General features: G+C 47.2%; 1 protein-coding gene across 1 annotated transcript in view; it reads right to left on the bottom strand.

Moving 5' to 3' along the window:
* Nucleotides 1-21,522, bottom strand: part of LOC139758381 (uncharacterized) — a 157,143-nt gene that overhangs the window by 12,019 nt on the left and 123,602 nt on the right. Inside the window, exons 5-7 of the mRNA XM_071679695.1 lie at nucleotides 9,723-10,049; nucleotides 8,189-8,330; nucleotides 6,236-6,975 (exon numbers count right to left, since the gene is read on the bottom strand). Of these exons, the coding sequence (XP_071535796.1) occupies nucleotides 6,236-6,975; nucleotides 8,189-8,330; nucleotides 9,723-10,049 (1,209 nt within the window). The remainder of the gene's footprint in view (nucleotides 1-6,235; nucleotides 6,976-8,188; nucleotides 8,331-9,722; nucleotides 10,050-21,522) is intronic.

Consider the following 21,522-nt stretch of genomic DNA (forward strand, 5'->3'; position numbering starts at 1 on the left):
GAATGTGTGACAGACGCACTACAGGATACCTAGAAACTATAAAGACATGCAGAAAAAAAATAACCGTGAATATTCTGTGGAAGACTGTCCTAGGTAGCTGCTAGGACGGGAGGGAACACCTAGACACCTGCTAGGACGGGAGGGAACACCTAGACACCTGCTACGACGGGAGGGAACACCTAGGCACCTGCTACGACAGGGGGGGGAACACCTAGGCACCTGCTACGATGGGAGGGAACACCTAGGCACCTGCTAGGACGGGAGGGAACACCTAGACACCTGCTAGGACGGGAGGGAACACCTAGACACCTGCTACGACGGGAGGGAACACCTAGGCACCTGCTACGACAGGGGGGGGAACACCTAGGCACCTGCTACGATGGGAGGGAACACCTAGGCACCTGCTAGGACGGGAGGGAACACCTAGACACCTGCTAGGACGGAAGGGAACATCTAGACACCTGCTAGGACGGGAGGGAACACCTAGACACCTGCTAGGACGGGAGGGAACATCTAGACACCTGCTAGGACGGGAGGGAACACCTAGGCACCTGCTAGGACGGGAGGGAACACCTAGACACCTGCTAGGACGGAAGGGAACACCTAGACACCTGCTAGGACGGGAGGGAACACCTAGACACCTGCTAGGACGGGAGGGAACACCTAGACACCTGCTAGGACGGGAGGGAACACCTAGACACCTGCTAGGACGGGAGGGAACACCTAGACACCTGCTAGGACGGGAGGGAACAACGTATATGATGAACGAAAGACAGAGCGAGATAGGATAAGAGCAACAGATACGGATATGAGTAACAATCGATAAAAAGGTCCATAAAGAGAAAATAATAACGTATGAACTTGATGTGAGAAGGAACGAGAAGGACTTAAGACTTAAGAAAAAATAAAATAGAGATTTTAATTGAAGAGGAAGCGTGGAATAGAAGCAGGAAAGAAGAATAAAGTGGGAATCAGGGAACTGAGAGAGAAGAAAGAAGACAGGTAGGAGAGAGAGAGAGAGAGAGAGAGAGAGAGAGAGAGAGAGAGAGAGAGAGAGAGAGAGAGAGAGAAGAGGGGGACGATACTTTTTTTGCAAATGGATAAAAAAAAAAAGGGGGAAATGAATGAAGAAAACGAACAGGAAATGGAAAAGACAAAACAGGAGGGAAGAAAACTGACGACTGAAGGGAGGAGGCTGAAAAATATGACAATGGAATCGAGCTAAAAAAAGAAAAAAATTGTAAAAAAAAAAAAAATTATACGTGACTGACAGTGGAAGAAGACAATATAGCGGAAGAACACTTACAAAATACAATCAAGGTATTGAAGGTGAGGGGGAGGGGGAGGGGGGGGGACAACAAGACACAACAGAGAGGAGGAGAAGGTTAGGGAGGCGAGGACCGGCGGAGGGAGGGAAGGAGGGAGGCAGCTGGGCATAATGAGAGGGGAGGGGAGAGTGGGGAGAGAGCCTTGGGTATTCTTAGATCAAAGCAGAGCGGCGCGCGTCACCCCCCTCCCCCCAAAACACACGCGATGCCCCCCCCTCGCTAACGCTCAAACAACTTCATACATTTTATTGTCTCGGCAGGAATATCCCTCCCTTCGTCAGGTGGGGGAGAAGAACCTGACCAAAAGGCATCTTCGCCTCCTCTCTCTCTCTCTTCTCTCTAAGGGCGATGAGGAGGAGGGGGCTGGTGCTGCTGCTCCTCCTCCTCCTCCTCCTCCTCCTCAAGACAAGGTGTTGCCTCCCTCCTCCTTCCTCACCCCCGGACGCCGTCGCTCTTAATGCAGGGCAGCAGGTGCTCCGGCAGGACCCGAAGGCGCCACCCGGGTATACACGTCCAACGCCGTATGAATGGACTCGCTAAGGCCGCAAATTAATACGGCCAACACACACACACACACACACACACACACACCTTCCCAGATAACATGATGCGAGGGGGAGGGTAGAGGCGTGTGTAAATAAAAGCCAACAAAATAATGGGACGTTAGAGCAACAGAGAGAGAAAAAGCAAGGCGATGGCAAAACTATTCAAGAAGATGTTTGAAACTCGTAAAAATAAAAATGTGGGGGAAGGAGGAAACTGCTTCCTTTCCCTTTTAAATTCTCTGGTGACATCTGCCATTACAACGCCACATGTTCCTTGGAATATGTTAAGATCATGTGCGAGGTAACTCCAAGTTTAGGGAGCATTTGATGAATTGGTGATGAATATGGGAAAGAATTTCTCTCTCTCTCTCTCTCTCTCTCTCTCTCTCTCTCTCTCTCTCTCTCTCTCTCTCTTCCTATGAGTCCACGGGGAAAATGAAACACGATATATATATATATATATATATATATATATATATATATATATATATATATATATATATATATATATATATACGATGGGAGAAAAGGGAAGAAAAACTACATTAAAACGTTATCTGACACATAAAACTCACCAAACTGAATATAATGAATAAACCCACCGAATTCAATCTTGCAAAATGAAAGGGAGAAAATAAAAAATTGACACGAATCACAATAAACCCATTAAATGATAAAAAATGTGAACAAATATAGATTAGTCAGGGTGATATAGCCTAGTTATCTATCGTTTGTTACGTGAGGTAAAATTGCATTTGTAACACGTAACTGCTGGCGAATACCTTGAACAACTTCTTGTCATAGGAGGCGTTTAAAATAAACTCACTCTATTTTTATCTTTTTTTTTTTTTTTTTTTTTAGGAGAGTGCGCTATATATACTGAGTGAGAGACATGCCTGGAACGCAGACACGTACGGTAAATAACGAAAATAGATCCGATACACATGAGAACACGACCTTTGGCCATATGCAACCCGCTCGCAGCAGCAGCGGCCTCCTCCTCCTCCCTCAAATATGCCTCCTCCTCCTCCTCTCAATATGCTCCCTCCTCCTCCTCCTCTCAATATGCCCCCTCTTCCTCCTCCTTCCTCGGACACTGATTCACCGGTATATATAGATTATCTTCCGAACAAATCTGAAATTATTGCTGTACTCGGTGACTACTCACGAAGCATTCAAAAGTTAAAAAAAAAAAAAAAGGGCTTTTCTCATTTAGGCATGGCGTCAGCTGGGGGAGCAGCAGCAGCAGAAGGCTGTTCAATCATCAGGCCTTTTTGATGACGGGTTTTTTTTTTGGGGGGCCATTTTCCTACAACCGTTGAGTTTGCCTTTTTCTTTCTCGAGTCTCTTGTGCTCAACGCCACCTTCCAAAAAACACAAAAGACATCCTCGAAAAGGCTTGTTTTGGTGGGTGAAATACTGTCAACCTACTTATTTTATATACATCAGGACTGCGGATTGTATAACGTAATATCAGTGAACTTAATTAATTTCCTTCACGAATTTTTTTGGTCCTGAAGATGATTCCACAAAAAAATTAAAAAATTGGGCGAAAATTGAAAATTTACCTCCATGGTCACCCAGTAATGACCAAGGGGGGTGTGATGATAAGAAATGTGGATTATCATTAGAGGTAATAATAATATTAAAGGGGATCATCATAACTGATAATGGGGGACTATTTCCCCCTGACATTGAACACGTCGGACCATGGGAACGAAACAATGTTGCGTTCCTCATCCCCTGCTGCAAAATACCGCCCCCTTGAAGACCTAACAAAAACACTTAGAGAGTTTTCTTAATGTTCTAGTTTATCCAGGGAGGTTATGGGGGGTTGGTTCTGCTTCTTCTTCATGTCGGGGGGGAAGCTCTCTTTGATCCCAGACGACGAATAAAAGGAAGATAAAAAGGAGGGAGGGAGGAGGGATGGGAGAGGGAGGGAAGGAGTGAGTGAGTGGAAAGAAGAAAGACTAGGTCTGTGTGTAGCGGTTCTCCTGACGAGCTGCCAAACAATGCCACCTTTCATGTCCCTCCTCCCCAAAACTCACGAGTCTCCCCCCTCTCTCTTTACCACCCACTTTCTTTCTTTCATCTCGTCCGTGTCACAAAATAGCATTCACATGTATCGTACACCAGGACTTGGGTGTGTGTGTGTGTGTGAACTAACTACTGTCTGTCTGACGCGAGTTTTAAAAACACACACGGACAATTAACTGTGGCCATATGGATTATAAACATAGGTCCTGGGTTCGAACCCTGGCTGTTGGAGAGTATGAGAGTGCGTGTTCATTTGCACTATCTATCTATATCTATATATCTATATATATAATTACTTTTCTTGCGCCAGTTAATTAGGTCTTTCCTAAACTTCATAAACAGGTTGTTTCAACCAATGACAAACGGGCCACCAGACAGGATATTAGAGACAAAAAAAGTAATTAAATTCTCACCCCAAAACGTAAGCTCGGGGAACGAGTTCGCTGGTTTTCATTCTGTTCCACTATGGTTCGTGTCCCACAGTGTTTATAATGGCATCGTTCGTCTACAATCTAAATGTACCTATGGGGGGGTTACATGGGGGTCTACGGATCCTTTTTATCTGCATCTAGTATCTAATTAACTGCTAGGGTTCCTTTTCCTCTTGGTGAACATAATAATGAGCACAACAATACCCAGGTCAAATCTGTAACGAGAGGTTACCCAGAACTACTATTCTTTTAATCTTTTTTCAAAGGCTTCTGTTGACCCAGGGTGCGATGCTTCCAGTAACAGGGAATTGGAAAGATCTTTATAAGTGTTTAAAGTTCTTTAACTTGACTCTACATTCACCCAACTCCCGATACAGCCTCGCAAAATGTGTGTGTGTGTGTGTGTGTATATATATATATATATATATATACATATCCTTATATCACATAACCCTTAAACGGGTTCGAACCCAAGACCTTATGCATGAGAGGCGGGAGCGCTACCGCTAGGCTATGAGACGAAGGGTAGACGATTAATTAGTGATCGAATAGTCATTTCCCTATTACGGGCGATCATAGCCAACCGGTTGCGATCCCGCCTACTACGCAAAAGACCCTGGGTTCGAACCCTGTCTGTTAGAGGGTTATGTGGTATATATATATATATATATATATATATATATATATATATATATATATATATATATATATATATATATATTATACTTTGTCGCTGTCTCCCGCGTTAGGGAGGTAGCGCAAGGAAACAGCCGAAAGAATGGCCCAACCCACCTACACACAGGCCCACACACGCACATATACATACACAGACATATACATGTATACACATGTACATATTCATGCTTGCTGCCTTCATCCATTTCCGACGCCACCCCGCCACACATGGAATGGCACCCCCTCTCCCCCCGCGCACGGGCGAGGTAGCGCTAGGAAAAGACAACAAAGGCCCCATTCGTTCACACTCAGTCTCTAGCTGTCATCTAATAATGCAGTGAATTCACAGCCCCCTTTCCACATCCAGGCCCTACAAAAACTTTCCATGGTTCACCCCATACGTTCCACATGCCCTGGTTCAATCCACTGACAGCACGTCGACCCCGGTATACCACACCGTTCCAAATCACTCTATTCCTTGCACGCCTTTCACCCTCCTGCATGTTCAGGCCTCGATCACTCAAAATCTTTTTCCACTCCATCCTTCCACCTCCAATTTGGTCTCGCACTGTGCTCCCCTTGCCCTGGGCTTATGTCACGAATGAAGTCACCTTCGGCGAACATCACTGGAGGACAGTCGCGTCTAAGGAACGTTGCTTCATTCCAAAGAAGTCCACGTTACTCGGTCAATGGAAGTGGCGCAGCCTCGGGCCGACAAGAGAAAGCGCCTCGCGGAAAGAGATCATGGATAATACCACCACTTCCTTCCCTCCCTCACACTCTCCGCCTCGGCTCGACTCACATGACGCTACCATTCTCGTTCGGCAGAAATGAACACGATTACGTGCACCTCATTACGTTGCTCTGGTTTTCCCCACGGGTCATAGAGAGAGAGAGAGAGAGAGAGAGAGAGAGAGAGAGAGAGAGAGAGAGAGAGAGAGAGAGAGAGAGAGAGAGAGAGAGAGAGAGAGAGAGATCCGGGAGAGGACGTGTTGGTTTGCGGACACCAGCAGCGCCGTGCTACCACTCGATCTTCATATATATCCATCTCAATCCCTTCCATCCTCCACCATCAACTCAACCTCAGGGGTCAACACTAGAGATAATAGACTCCCGAGATAAACCATCATTACTGGTGGAAATGAATTGGCCAATTGAACCTCAGAGAACGACTGGTCGAACTGGCCATTGGTGCGAAGGAGACGCAGGCGAGACTTACCACAATTTGGTGTTCAGCTTCCTCACTGCTGGACCCCGGGGGCTGCGGGTGGGCCGAGTGGGTGTGGGGTGGGTGGGCGTGGGTGTGCGTACACCGCGGCGGGTGGGTGGTGGTGGGCACGGGCGGGTACATGAGGCAGGCGTCGTGCAAGTGAGAAGCGTCGTGATGACACGAACCCGCGCACCCAAACCCGCAGCTCGTGCCCGCGCCACCCGCTCCGTAGCCACCGCACATGGGCGCCACGCCATACCCGCTCACCGGGGCGCCGTACCCGCTGCCTGAGCCACCGTACCCGCCCACGGTGGCGTGGTAAGCCCCGTGGGGGCTGGCGTACCCACCCCGGGCCACCGGGAACACCCCTGGGGCGGGACTCATGTAACCGCTGGTGGGGGTGTTGAACCCGGCCGCTGGGCTGGCGTAGCCCACGGCCGGGCTTGCGTACCCGCTAACCATACCCGTATATCCCGGGTCCGGGCTGGCGTACCCTAGGGTAGGACTGGTGTAACCCGGGGGCGGGCTGATGTAGCCCGGGGGCAGCGGGCTGTACCCCAGGCCGGCGTAGCCCTGGATAGTGCCCCCCAGGCCGGCGTGTACCGTGCACCCGGGGTGGCCGCAGGTGTGGGCGGGACTAGAGGGCGCCAACAAGTACTGGGCGTGGGCGGGGGCGCTGTACAGGTGGGCGGCGGGGGTCAGGGAAGCGCCCGAGGTACAGGTGGCTGGGGGACTCTCGTAACAACCCTCTGTAACCAAGAACAATACAGGAAAATTAGTCATTACACCAGGAATGACCCCGGTCCAACCTGCTATGGACCCCGGTCCAACCTGGTATGACCTAACACCAGGTATGACCCCGGTCCAACCTGCTATGAGCTCACGTTCACCCTGGACGATGAACTGATAATGATATCGGATAACAGTACCTCAGCTAAGCTGTTCTAGTCAAAACAGTACCTCAACCACAACACTTCCACACTCCATTATCAGACACACACCCTCACCTTAATGGAGCCAATGATAAAGAAAAAAAAAATTGATAAGGAATACACATTGTCTTATCTATTCATTCAGCACCCAAAAGACCTAAAATACATTATGAATGACCTGAGGTACCCCTAACATGATTAAAGATAACACAGGATAACCCATGGTGACCAAGGATGACCTGAGATGACCCAGCGTGACCTAAGATAACCCAGCATGACCTACAATGACCTCAGATAACCCTAGCATGATGTACAGTGACCTAAGATAACCCCAGCATGACCTACAATGACCTAAGATAACCCCAGCATGACCTACAATGACCTCAGATAAACCCAGCCTGACCTACAATGACCTAAGATAACCCAAGCATGACCTACAACGACCTAAGATAACCCAGCATGACCTACAATGACCTAAGATAACCCCAGCATGACCTACAATGACCTAAGATAACCCCAGCATGACCTACAATGACCTAAGATAACCCAGCATGACCTACAATGACCTAAGATAACCCCAGCATGATGTACAGTGACCTAAGATAACCCCAGCATGACCTACAATGACCTAAGATAACCCAAGCATGACCTATAACGACCTAAGATAACCCAGCATGACCTACAATGACCTAAGATAACCCAGCATGACCTACAATGACCTAAGATAACCCCAGCATGACCTACAATGACCTAAGATAACCCAGCATGACCTACAATGACCTAAGATAACCCAGCATGACCTACAATGACCTAAGATAACCCCAGCATGATGTACAGTGACCTAAGATAACCCCAGCATGACCTACAATGACCTAAGATAACCCAGCATGACCTACAATGACCTAAGATAACCCAGCATGACCTACAATGACCCGAGATAACCCAGCATGACCTACAATGACCCGAGATAACCCTAGCATGACCTACGATGACCCAGAACAGCTCCTGGAGGGTGTGTATGGTCACTCACCGATGATATTGTAGTTACAGAGGGGGCAGGTGCGGTGCTGGAGGAGCCAGGGGTCGACGCAGGCGCGGTGGAACTCATGCTTGCAGGGGAGGACACGCAGCTCCTGGTGGGGACGGTACTCCTCCAGGCACACCACACACACCTGCAGCAGTGGCAGAAGGTCGTGGGTTAACTCCCCCTCCAGACGAGGCGAGGAACTCTCCCCTCCAGACGAGGCGAGGAACTCCACCCCTCCATACGAGGCGAGGAACTTCCCCCCCCCCCATACAAGGCGAGTAACTCCCCCCCATACAAGACCAAATAGGAAATGGAAGGATGGAGTGAAAAAGATCTTTTATAGCAATCGGGACCCTGAATATGCAGGAGGGTGAATGGCGTGCATAGGATGGAATGAAATGAACCAATGTGCTATACCGGGGTCAACGCGCTGTCGAATGGACTGAACCAGGGTATGTGAAGCGTCCGGGGTAAAACATGGAAAAGGTCTAGTGGGGGGGACTGGATGTGGATAGTGGGAGGTGAGGGAAAGTGTTCTCTCTGGGGAAGAAAAGACAGTAAAACAAAACTGAGTAAAAAAAAAAAAAGGAAAATAGTGAGAAAAGGACCCAAGTGATGGGTGTCGAGTCAGAGGAAACAACTATAATAATTTATAAGTTTTATATCACGTATAGGAAATATAGGAGAGCAGCTGACACAAATGCTCGTGGTTAAGTGATAAAGTGTTAAGTGTGCAGGTAGAACACAGAATATAAGTAGAAGGTGGTTCATAAGGGTATCTGGTAAATCATAACCCAACCACAAATGATGGTAAACAATATATAAATACATCAAAGGATGTAAATAAATAAACAAAATTGATCAATAATACACAAATGGGTGATGAAAAGTAAACAAATGATAAATACATCTAACACACACTCACACACACACACAAATAATGAGAAGGAAGTACAATCTCGTCAGAGAACTTCCCACCCTAAAGGATCCTACATTTCCCTGCTACGTCAAGAAGCGCAGCCTTTCCAAAAGGTGCTGGATGACACCATGGCACTTTCCTGGACACTGGTCGTTCTCCAACCCTCCCTCCCTCCCTTCCCAGGCTTTCTATTTCCCTATTCCAGTCTTCCACAACCCTCCCCACTCCTCTCCCCAGCTTTCTATCTGTCTCCCCAGCCCTATACTTCCTCCCCACAGCCTTCAAACACCCCCATCCAGTCTTCCGTTTCCCTCCTTCATCCTTTCCCTTCCTTCCCACTGCCTTTCCATTCTCCTCCCCATTACTTCACTCACCAGGCGCTGCACTCCACTTCCCTCCCTCCCCTAGCTCTCCCCTTTCCTCCCTCCCTCGCTAGCCCTCCACTTCCCTCCCTCTCTCCCCAGCCCTCTACTTACCTCTCTCCCCAGCCCTCCACTCCTCTCTCTCCTTCCCCAGCCCTCCACTTCTCTCCCTCTCTCCCCAGCCCTTCACTTACCTCCCTCCCTAGCCCTCCACTCCTCTCCCTCCCTCCTCCCGCCTTTCCCTCCCATGCCTCACCTCTGGTCCCTCAGACAAGACAGAGATCTCATGACTGCCTTCTTCCTCTTCTTCTTCCTCCTCCTCCTCCTCCTCTTCTTCCTCTTCTTCTTCCTCCTCCTCCTCCTCCTCTTCTTCTTCCCCTGCTTTCCCGGCGCCTCCCTCGCTGCCTCCTTCACCCGTGGCGTTCTTCGTCTTCTTCTTCTTCTTCTTCTTCTTTTTCTTCGTCTTCTTCTTCTTCTTCTTCAGCTTCACTCTTATCTTCTGCTTCTCGTCCTTCTTCCTCTCCTTGTAGCGCCGACATTCCATGCGGGAGAGGGCCCGCTTGGCCTGCTGCGCCAGTGTGTTCTGGGGAAAGAGGGAGGAGGTGGTATACCATGGTTATAGTGGGGTATACTGGCGGTGATCATAAAGAATAACGGGTATGACAGGTCACGGATGGGGGTTATACTCAAGAGTATACTGTAGTATAATGGTGTATGGGTATAAAGTTAATGGTGGAATATACACAAACTCAGAGTATACTGTAGTATAATGGTGTATGGGTATGAGGTTACTGGTGGGATATACACAGAGTATACTGCTGTATGACAGTGTACGGGTAAAGTCAATGATGGAGTATATACAAAAGACCTACGACAGTGTAAGGGTATACTAGTCATTGATGAGGTATACTCAGAGTATAATGCAGTATGATAGTGTATGGGTAAAGTCAGTGAAGCGGTATACACAGAATATACAGCTGTATGACAATGTATGGGTGTAATACGATCAATGAAGGGGTATACACAAAGAGTATACTGTCGTATAACAGCGTATGAGTATAATAAAGCCACTGACGGGGTATACACGATATGTATACTCATGTATGATGGATTGCAGGTACAGTAAACTGTTGTTCTGTGGCCAGAGTGTCAGCATAAACATCCAATACGGATTAAACTTCCAAATATACTCAATATACTCAATTATGTCAGCGACAAGATACATACTTGGGTAATAAATAAAGCAACATGTATAATGTCTAATACATAATGCACAAAATATATATGTATATATAATACGTCTATGTACATATATAAAACAACATACACTTCCAAAGTATGCAAAAAAAACAAGATAAACTTTTGGATAAAAGATATAATGAGAGAAGAAAGCTCCTCCGATCATATTAAAAGCTGTGGAGCTAAAATACCTCACTTGTACATGCACTTAGGAGAGTTACCTGTCAATTCTGGGGCATAGAAAACGGTCATCACTCACCGGAGTCTAAGCGATCACAACAGAGATGGCGTTGCCCAGCGAGATGAGGAGCCAGGAGGGGGTTGTTTATGTTGCTTTAAACGCCACTACGGTCGTTTTAATGGTCCTTAACTCTTTTTAAAAATACGGCAAAATGTCATACGAAAACTACGAATTAGCGATACGCACGAAACGAACGGGATACTACGCGGAAAGAGGACATATTAACGCACTTAGCTCGGTTTGTTGATAAAAGTACGGGCGCGGACGCCGCGCGGGGCCGTGACGTCAGAGAGTTGCCAGATAGTCCCATACGGCCGAAAAAAAAAAAAAAATTCCTCAGTTACTTACTCATTCACTCGACCTCAGCCTCTCAGCTGAGGAAGCGCCGTCGTAGTGAGAGAGAGAGAGAGAGAGAGAGAGAGAGAGAGAGAGAGAGAGAGAGAGAGAGAGAGAGAGAGACAGGGGTCAGCAGATGTATACGTGACGGGAGAGAAAACGAGGGGAGGGCGGGAGATGAAGGGAAGGGGAAGGAGAGGGGAAAGGGTGAGGGAGGGGGGGGAGAAAAACGGAATGGGGTTGGTTTATCCGGCATTACTGTGACGTCACCCGGTAAGCTGAGCATACCAGCCCTAATACACTATTACCCTGGCACCTCGTGTGTGTGTGTGTGTGTGTGTGTGTGCTGGAGCACCGCTTTATTTCAACCCCTTTCCACACGACGCGTCGGTCCGACTGTCGCGCGGGGTGCCCACATCCAAGCAACATATATAACCCATGGAGAAGGGGGGGGGGGAAGGGTGTCGTACCGTCGTGTTCAAAGACTTTGAGGAAAAAAACGTTCGTGTTCAACGACTTGAAAAAAACGTTTACTTTTTTTTTTTCAAGTCTTGACGCGCGCCTCCGCCCACCACAGCAAGTCTAACCTCCCCCCACTTCAACCTTCCTCCCACACAAGTCTTGAAGGTTCAAAGTTGCCTTAAAGGTGTGTGTGTGTGTGTGTGTGTGTGTGTGTGTGTGTGTGTGTTGTTGTTTCTCCTCCTCCTCTTCTACCGAATATCAGACCGATGAACAAAGGAGCGAAAGACTCATTAAAACAAATGCAAAACACGTGTCTGGCGCGGGGGGGGGGAGCCCCAGCGGCGGGGGGGGGGGGGGGGGGGGTAGGAGGTGTGTGTGTGTGTGTGTGTGTGTGTGTGTCGACCAGCGCGCGGAGGAAGCCATGATCCGACGCTTTCGGACAAAGGGACGCTCGTAAATCAGGTAGAGAGGTCTGATGTTTTCGGACGCCTGGTGGGGGGGGGGGTACTGGTAGAGCAGAAGCCAAGTTCTACGTCTTCGGACGCGTGGTGGGGGGTAGGGTACTGGTAGAGCAGAAGCCGAGATCAACGCTTTCGGACACGTAGGGCCTCTGGTCGAGCAGCCAACTCGACCAGAGTCCCTTATCCCCCCAGGTTATAAGGGAAGACTCGGCTGGTCGAGAAGACCACAGGGTACAACAGGCCAAGATGTCTTACAATGTATTGGAAGGCAACCACACCCTTCCCGCCTCCCTCGCCTGACACAATATTATGACACTTGACTGTTGATTTATTGATCGTCATTTTGGTCACTAAGATCTACATTACGGGTGGGTGTGGTGACCCCACACACACACACAAACACACACACAAACACACACACACACACAAACACACACACACAAACACACACACAAACACACACACACACATAGCCATGAGTCATCATGGACCCGCCGCCCGGGTTCGAACCCCGGGCCCCGCTCCCCCTTACATGTGGCAGTCGGCCCACACCCAACCCAGGTGTTCACCCTTCCTTACAATCCATGCCGCAATCCATATTCCCATTTTCTTTCATACTCTACTCTCCATTTTCTTCTATATCATAGTCCCCATTTTCTTTTATACTATAGTCAACCGAGGGGGCGGGCAGCGGCTGAAGTAGGAAAAACCAATACTGGCGTTGAGTGCTATAGGGGACGTGACGATTTCGTACACAAGAAAAAACAACAACAACAACGACAATAATAATAATAATAATAATAATAATAATAATGATAATAATAACAATAATAATAATAATAATAATAATATTAATGATAATAATAATAATAATAATAATAATAATGATGATAATAATAATGATAATATCAATAATAATAATAACAATAATGAACACCTGGGTTGGGTGTGGGCCGACGGCCACGCCCAGGATCCGAACCCACGCGGGTGCGACCCCGGGCTGGGCCGTGGTGACTCATAGCCAGCAACGCTGTGTGTGTGTGTGTGTGTGTGTGTGTGTGTGTGTGTGTGTGGCCAACACCTGGGCTGGTACTATAAGAACACTACGCGTCACTGCTACGGACGGAGAGTTCGCCAAATGCTACGGTTTCCTGAAAGCACACACACACACACACACTCTCTCTCTCTCTCTCTCTCTCTCTCTCTCTCTCTCTCTCTCTCTCTTTTCCTCCCTCACGATCTATCTCTACTCACAACTCCCTCACGAGGTAATTATCCCCTCGTCTATAATCATCTCACTATCGCCCGTCAACATCCCATCTTCTGTTTACCCTCCATTTTTATGAGCGTGTCCGGCGCCATCTTGAAGAATTATATTCACTCTCTCTCTCTCTCTCTCTCTCTCTCTCTCTCTCTCTCTCTCTCTCTCTCTCTCTCTCTCTCTCTCTCTCTGTGTGACCTAACCTCACCCGGACTGACCTGTCGCGACTGTGACCCTGTTTTAATAAGACGTGTGAACAACACGACCCCCCATCCAGCCCCGCCCCTCCTCAACACCGCCCCTCCCCCAGCGTCTTACTTAACACGCCCCCCCTCCACCCCTCTGAGACCTTGTGTTTAATGTCCTCCATTTTCTGGACTGCTCATTTATTTCCACTCCTCCCTACCCAACCCCACCCCGCCCCGCCCCGCCCCTTTTGCATTCTCTGTATTACGTCACACACAAACACACACACACACGACCCTGTTTTATTTCTGGGGCCTCCTTCCCTCCCTCCTCTTAAGCATTTTTCCTTCTATCTATTTTACTCTTTTAATCTCTCCTCTTTACCACGCATGGGTGGGTTGGTCTAAGCTTCCGTCTTCGTAAAGTTAAAAAAAAAGAAAAGAAAAGAAAAAAAGAACCATCCTTCGACCTCTTTAACCTCCCCCCCAAAAGTAACCGCCACCCCTCCCCCAAAACCCCCCCATCCCCAACCCTTTTTAACGAACCCCACCCTCGACCCCCCACCCCCCTCCCTCGGTACATTAAGCCTAATATAATTTCTCTAAAGAGCGTTACTTCTCTTTAAAAAAAAACTCCCTCCCTCCCCATCACCTCCCCATCTCCCTCCCCTTTTATCCTGAATATATATATATATCATTTATTACGTTATCTTGACCCCCTGTCTTAAAACGTCCGAGTCATTCTTTACACTCCGGGTCCCTTGGCCCTTTCCCGCCCAGAGATCAAAGGCGGGTAAACTACAGAGCGGGCGGGGAAATATTCTGACCCAGCGTCCTCTCTCTCTCTCTCTCTCTCTCTCTCTCTCTCTCTCTCTCTCTCTCTCTCTCTCTCTCTCTCTCACTCTCTCTCTCTCTCTATTTTTTTTCCTAAATATCCTAAACCTCCACTTCCTTTGACGTTATGTTCACCTCTCTCTCTCTCGAACTCCCATAATTCTCAAAGCCTAACCTCAAAGAACCAGCAGCTCTCTCTCTCTCTCTCTCTCTCTCTCTCTCTCTCTCTCTCTCAAAACCCCCTCCGCCCCGTAAGATCTCTTACACCAGATCTAAACATAGTGGAGGGGCATTTGTAAACCAGATAACAACAGAGGGGAAAAGAGACCAGAAAACAACAACAACAACAGCAGCAGCGGAAAGCGCGTAAATCGTCGTCGTCCCGACCTTTGGTATAATGTCGTCTGGATGTTTACAAAGTGCGCTAATTAGTCAGAAATACTGATGCTACAGCCGTGGGGGCCTGTGGGGATGTGGTGTGGGGGCGCTGGAGTAGTAGTGCACTAGGGAACTTCACGGGAACCGACATACTTCCGCAAAACTTGATTATTATGGAAATAGGCAAAGTTTCACCCGGGGGTATTTGGCATGCATGGCGGCGTTCGTATTCCTCGCTACCGACTTTGGCGAGTGTCATGCTCGCCTCCACGCATAACCAAGCAAGGACTTTACGATCCGCACATCGAACACAATGGCCTAAAAATATATAAATATATATACGCCGGTGGAAACATAATGAAAGGAAAAAACCCCGGCACAGCGAGTAAAAGGCGAGCGTAGGTAGGTAAACACTGGCGTTCGAAGTCTCGCTCCGTGGATCGGGACGAGGCGTGCAAGATCAAAGATGGCGCGGAATGTGTATGATGGGTAGCGCCGGCCGTTGCCATCTGGGCTTGTCCTTGCTTAAGCCTGCCCTCCCTTTGAAGACGGTGATAGTATTCTAGGAAGTCCTCCGCCGTGTCAGAGATACACATCTTGGCACGATGGATTGCCAAAGAATAGGAAAAGTAGGCGAAACAGCGGTAGAAATGATCAATAACATATCACCCCCTCCGGGAGAAGGACAGCAGGACGCGCGCTTCAAAATTCGCGCATTCTGATGCGTATGGCGTCGCCTTCATCCGCCATCAAAGTAGTGGCGGAAGATGAAAAAAAAAAAAACGAGACGAAACAACGAGAGGGCGGGAGAAATTCCCTGTAATCTTCTTTCTTCCTCCTCCTCCTCAAGCCTTAAAATAGGTTAGAAATGGTCACCGCCATGACGAAGAAGAAGAAAAACTCTGTGGGAACGATGCGCCATATAATACTAACCCCGCGCTCGCTCTCTCCCTCCGCCATGTTCTCTGTATAACCTCTCTCTCTCTCTCTCTCTCTCTCTCTCTCTCTCTCTCTCTCTCTCTCTCTCTCTCTCTCTCTCGTCCATATTCCCTGTAATAAAAGCCCTATACAAAATAACTGACGCCTTGTACTACCCGTAATTATCAGGGACGATATAAACTGAACTAGGTAAAAGAGAGAGCGCTGGTAAGTCCATAAAAATCAAAAGGCGATGATGAACGAAGTGTTGTTGTTGTCACGGTGAAGGCTCGCTCCATTGTGTTGTTAAGACTTGTTAATCCTCCTGCTGCCCTGTGTGTGTGTGTGTGTGTGTGTGTGTGTGTGTGTGTGTGTGTGTGTTGTGAGCCCCCCCCACATGCAGCGTGATCATCACTCATCTGGCAAGTGTTTTGGGTTTCACAACTGTCACGGTTTAACAAAAAGAAAAAAAAAGATGCGTCGCTCACGCGTCTTTTACTCCTCTCTCTCTCTCTCTCTCTCTCTCTCTCTCTCTCTCTCTCTTATTCCATTCTTTATTTCCCTCTTTATCGTTCGTTGCCTAATCCCTCTCTCTCTCTCTCTCTCTCTCTCCTCGTTGCACTTCCACCCTTCTTGCCCCGGAGGGCCTGGGCGCGACACTTGATCCGTCACAAGGCGGGTGATCCCTAGTAATGACGAGACATGTTGCTCCCTCCTGCCCCGGCCAGCCAGACTCGCCTTCAGCTGGCCACACGCTGCCCGCCCTAACCCCGGGTCGCGTTACCGATTTCCCGCATTATTATCCCCTCCATAACCCAACGTCATAGAATACACTACGTGTTAGATAATCAATTAACAAATTAACTGGATAGTTAATAAACAAATTAATTAACATCGAAACCCATCACGTCGCCTGGGTACGATCCGTACAAGAAGCTGGAGCGGGAAGTCCAGTACGCAACCCCACTTCAAACGGCGCTGATTCAACTTCCCGCGTGACGTCACGGGCGTCACGTGACCCTACCCGCCCCGAACGTCATCGGTTGGGGGGGGGGGAAGGGACGACGATGAGGTCATAATGAATTATACATAACCATTCCTGCTTTTTACCGGATTAACTCCTCACGATTATATATATATACGGCTCAGACGCGCCCACACGGCTTACTTACTTACTGTTTACCGAACACCTGCTGCCACAGTGGCCTGGGGACACATATGTAGGAGGGGAGGAGAGAGAGAGGAGGGGGGCGGACCGGGTTGAAAATGGACTTAAATGACGATATAAAAGACCAAACCAGATTTATTCCACGAGTAAATGAGAGTGATAATGTATGAGGGATATATATATATATATATATATATATATATATAGAGAGAGAGAGAGAGAGAGAGAGAGAGAGAGAGAGAGAGAGAGAGAGAGAGAGAGAGAGAGAGAGAGAGAGAGAGAGAGAGAGAGAGAGGCAAAGCAAAATAAATAAATAAATAAATATATATATATATATATATATATATATATATATATATATATATATATATATATAAATATATATAGTGCCATTGTACAAAGGCAAAGGGGATAAGAGTGAGTGCTCAAATTACAGAGGTATAAGTTTGTTGAGTATTCCTGGTAAATTATATGGGAGGGTATTGATTGAGAGGGTGAAGGCATGTACAGAGCATCAGATTGGGGAAGAGCAGTGCGGTTTCAGAAGTGGTAGAGGATGTGTGGATCAGGTGTTTGCTTTGAAGAATGTATGTGAGAAATACTTAGAAAAGCAAATGGATTTGTATGTAGCATTTATGGATCTGGAGAAGGCATATGATAGAGTTGATAGAGATGCTCTGTGGAAGGTATTAAGAATATATGGTGTGGGAGGCAAGTTGTTAGAAGCAGTGAAAAGTTTTTATCGAGGATGTAAGGCATGTGTACGTGTAGGAAGAGAGGAAAGTGATTGGTTCTCAGTGAATGTAGGTTTGCGGCAGGGGTGTGTGATGTCTCCATGGTTGTTTAATTTGTTTATGGATGGGGTTGTAAAGGAGGTAAATGCAAGAGTCCTGGAAAGAGGGGCAAGTATGAAGTCTGTTGGGGATGAGAGAGCTTGGGAAGTGAGTCAATTGTTGTTCGCTGATGATACAGCGCTGGTGGCTGATTCATGTGAGAAACTGCAGAAGCTGGTGACTGAGTTTGGTAAAGTGTGTGGAAGAAGAAAGTTGAGAGTAAATGTGAATAAGAGCAAGGTTATTAGGTACAGTAGGGGTGAGGGTCAAGTCAATTGGGAGGTGAGTTTGAATGGAGAAAAACTGGAGGAAGTGAAGTGTTTTAGATATCTGGGAGTGGATCTGTCAGCGGATGGAACCATGGAAGCGGAAGTGGATCATAGGGTGGGGGAGGGGGCGAAAATTTTGGGAGCCTTGAAAAATGTGTGGAAGTCGAGAACATTATCTCGGAAAGCAAAAATGGGTATGTTTGAGGGAATAGTGGTTCCAACAATGCTGTATGGTTGCGAGGCGTGGGCTATGGATAGAGATGTGCGCAGGAGGATGGATGTGCTGGAAATGAGATGTTTGAGGACAATGTGTGGTGTGAGGTGGTTTGATCGAGTAAGTAACGTAAGGGTAAGAGAGATGTGTGGAAATAAAAAGAGCGTGGTCGAGAGAGCAGAAGAGGGTGTTTTGAAATGGTTTGGGCACATGGAGAGAATGAGTGAGGAGAGATTGACCAAGAGGATATATGTGTCGGAGGTGGAGGGAACGAGGAGAAGAGGGAGACCAAATTGGAGGTGGAAAGATGGAGTGAAAAAGATTTTGTGTGATCGGGGCCTGAACATGCAGGAGGGTGAAAGGAGGGCAAGAAATAGAGTGAATTGGAGTCATGTGGTATACAGGGGTTGACGTGCTGTCAGTGGATTGAAGCAAGGCATGTGAAGCGTCTGGGGTAAACCATGGAAAGCTGTGTAGGTATGTATATTTGCGTGTCTGGATGTGTGTATGTGCATGTGTATGGGGGGGGTTGGGCCATTTCTTTCGTCTGTTTCCTTGCGCTACCTCGCAAACGCGGGAGACAGCGACAAAGTATAAAAAAAAAAAAAAAAAAAAAAAAAAAAAAAAAAAAAAAAAAAAATATATATATATATATATATATATATATATATATATATATATATACATATATATATATATATATATATATATATATATATATATATATATATATATATATATATATATATATATATATATTCCTATGAGTCCACGGGGAAAATGAAACACGATTAGTTCCCAAGTGCACTTTCGTGTAATAATCACATCATCAGGGGAGACACAAGAGAGAAATATACAAGTCAGTTGATATACAACGAAGAGACGTAGCTAGGACGCCATTTGGATAATCACATGTTTACCAAATCGCGTCCATTATGTTTACCTTTATTTTTTTCATTAAAGGTTGACGCAAGGTGGACGCAGTATTCAGCGTAGGGACGCACGGATGAGTTAAAAAGTGCGTATGAATTCCCTGGTGGACAGCCGAAGCCACGGATATGACACTTTTGTACGCATTTTATATCATTTTTTGAACTTTGTACGCATTTCTTATAATTTTTTACTTTGTACGCATTTCTTATATTTTACTATGTACGCATTTCTTACCATTTCTACTTCGTACGCATTTCTCACCATTTTTACTTTGTACGCATTCTATGTAATTTTTTACTTTGTACGCATTTCTTACAATTTTTTTACTTTGTACGCATTTCTTATATTTTACTTTATACGCATTTCTTACCTTTTTTACTTTGTACGCATTTTATATATCTTTTTATTCTACGCATTTACCATTTTTACTTAGTACGTATTCTATATATTTTTTTACTTTGTACGCATTCTATATATATTTTTTTTTATTTTGTACGCATTTCTTATCATTTTTTACTCTGTACGCATTTAATATTGTATCGCTTTGCTTGGAGTAACGTGTTTGTATAACAATCATCTACTTCCTCTAATGGCTTGAAGTGGTGGAAGAAAAGCCCCATTAACCTCCCCGGGCAGTTAAGGGCCACAGGTCAAAAGCCAAAGGTTTAAGTGACCTAAATTCTCGCCTGCGTACGGTATGCCCGTGACGTCACCAAGCCTATGAACCGTGACGTCACCAACCCTCTCTGGCCCGTGACGTCACCAACCCTATAGCACAACCCCCTTCTCCCCCCCTCTGGGTCAGTGTGACATCATCAACCCCCTCCCTCTCTCTCGGGTCACTGACGTCATCACCCCCTCCCCCTCTCCTAAGGTCAGTGAGACGTCAACCCCCCCTCCCTCAAAGGGTATACTATGACGTCATCAACCACCCCCTTAACTCATTTTCAGGGTCGTAATAGGCTTCCAGCCCTTAAGGGCCAATCAGACGCCATTATCCCCCGCTCATCAGCCCTGCCACCCCCAAGGGAACCACTGTAATAACCCACACTCCCCCTCCCCATTAAAGTAACGATGACGTAATAAACTTCCCCCCCTATACGGGTCCTTAATGACATCATCTCTCCCCCTGAGAGGGTGGGTGACTATGACGTCATCATATAAGCGCGCATCAACATATATCAAATAATATAAGATTATGAAACCATTAGATGGGTTCAAAAGTATACAGATAACTAACAAAAAATAATTTATATATATATGTGTATATATATATATATATATATATATATATATATATATATATAGATATATATATACTCAGAACACAGCGGAAATATATTTCTTAGCACTGGCCACGGCGTTACTATAACATACGCATTTCCACCGGTAGAACGCGGGGTAAAATTGCGTAGCGTAAGAGAGGGAGGGGCTGTGGGAGGGGGATGAGGTGAGGGAGGCAGGGAGGCTAGCTGTACTACCCGGCGTAACGGTGTGGGAGGGGAGATGATGGCTGTACTACCCGGCGTAAGGGTGTGGGAGGGGAGATGATGGCTGTACTACCCGGCGTAAGGGTGTGGGAGGGGAGATGATGGCTGTACTACCCGGCGTTAAGGGGGAGGCGGAGGGGGGAGGGGGGGGTCAGTCGCAGTCAGCCACGCTCAACGAAGACAACACACGTCAAGTGTGTACGGGGGTGGGCAATGAATGAAACGCGACAGCTGCTGCTGCTGCACTCGAGCTGGATTGACAGTTGCCAGATGTGTATACGCTGACGGCCAGAGAGGGGAGGGGAGGGGAGGGGAGAGAGTGGGTGGGGGGGAGGGGACACCACCACCCACACACACACACCTCCCCTTCCTTCTTCTCTTCTCTTCTTCCCCCCCTTCCCCCATTCCCCTTCCCTCCCACTCAACAAGTGCTAAGGGAAAAAGGGGAAAGGGAGGGAGGGAGGGAAAGGAGGGGAGGGGATAGGGGAGGGGAGGGAGGAGAGGGGTGGTCTGTTGTTGCCAACTGTACCTAAGCGACACAGTTGCTGGGATACATGAAGACCCCTCCAGAACTTGACGAGTTGGCCACTGATAAGTTGATCAGGGGACTGATAAGGGGATTAAGGGGACTGATAAGGGGATAAGGGGACTGAAAAGATGATAAGGGGACTGATAAGGGGATTAAGGGGACTGATAAGATGATGAGGGGACTGAAAAGATAAGGGGACTGATAAGGGGATTAAGGGGACTGATAAGGGGATTAAGGGGGCTGATAAGGGATAACATTTTTTTTCCCCTTTAGGCACAGAAATGGATCATCCAAGTATGCATACG

This window comes from Panulirus ornatus, chromosome 30, assembly GCF_036320965.1.
Source record: "Panulirus ornatus isolate Po-2019 chromosome 30, ASM3632096v1, whole genome shotgun sequence".
Taxonomy (NCBI): domain Eukaryota; kingdom Metazoa; phylum Arthropoda; class Malacostraca; order Decapoda; family Palinuridae; genus Panulirus; species Panulirus ornatus.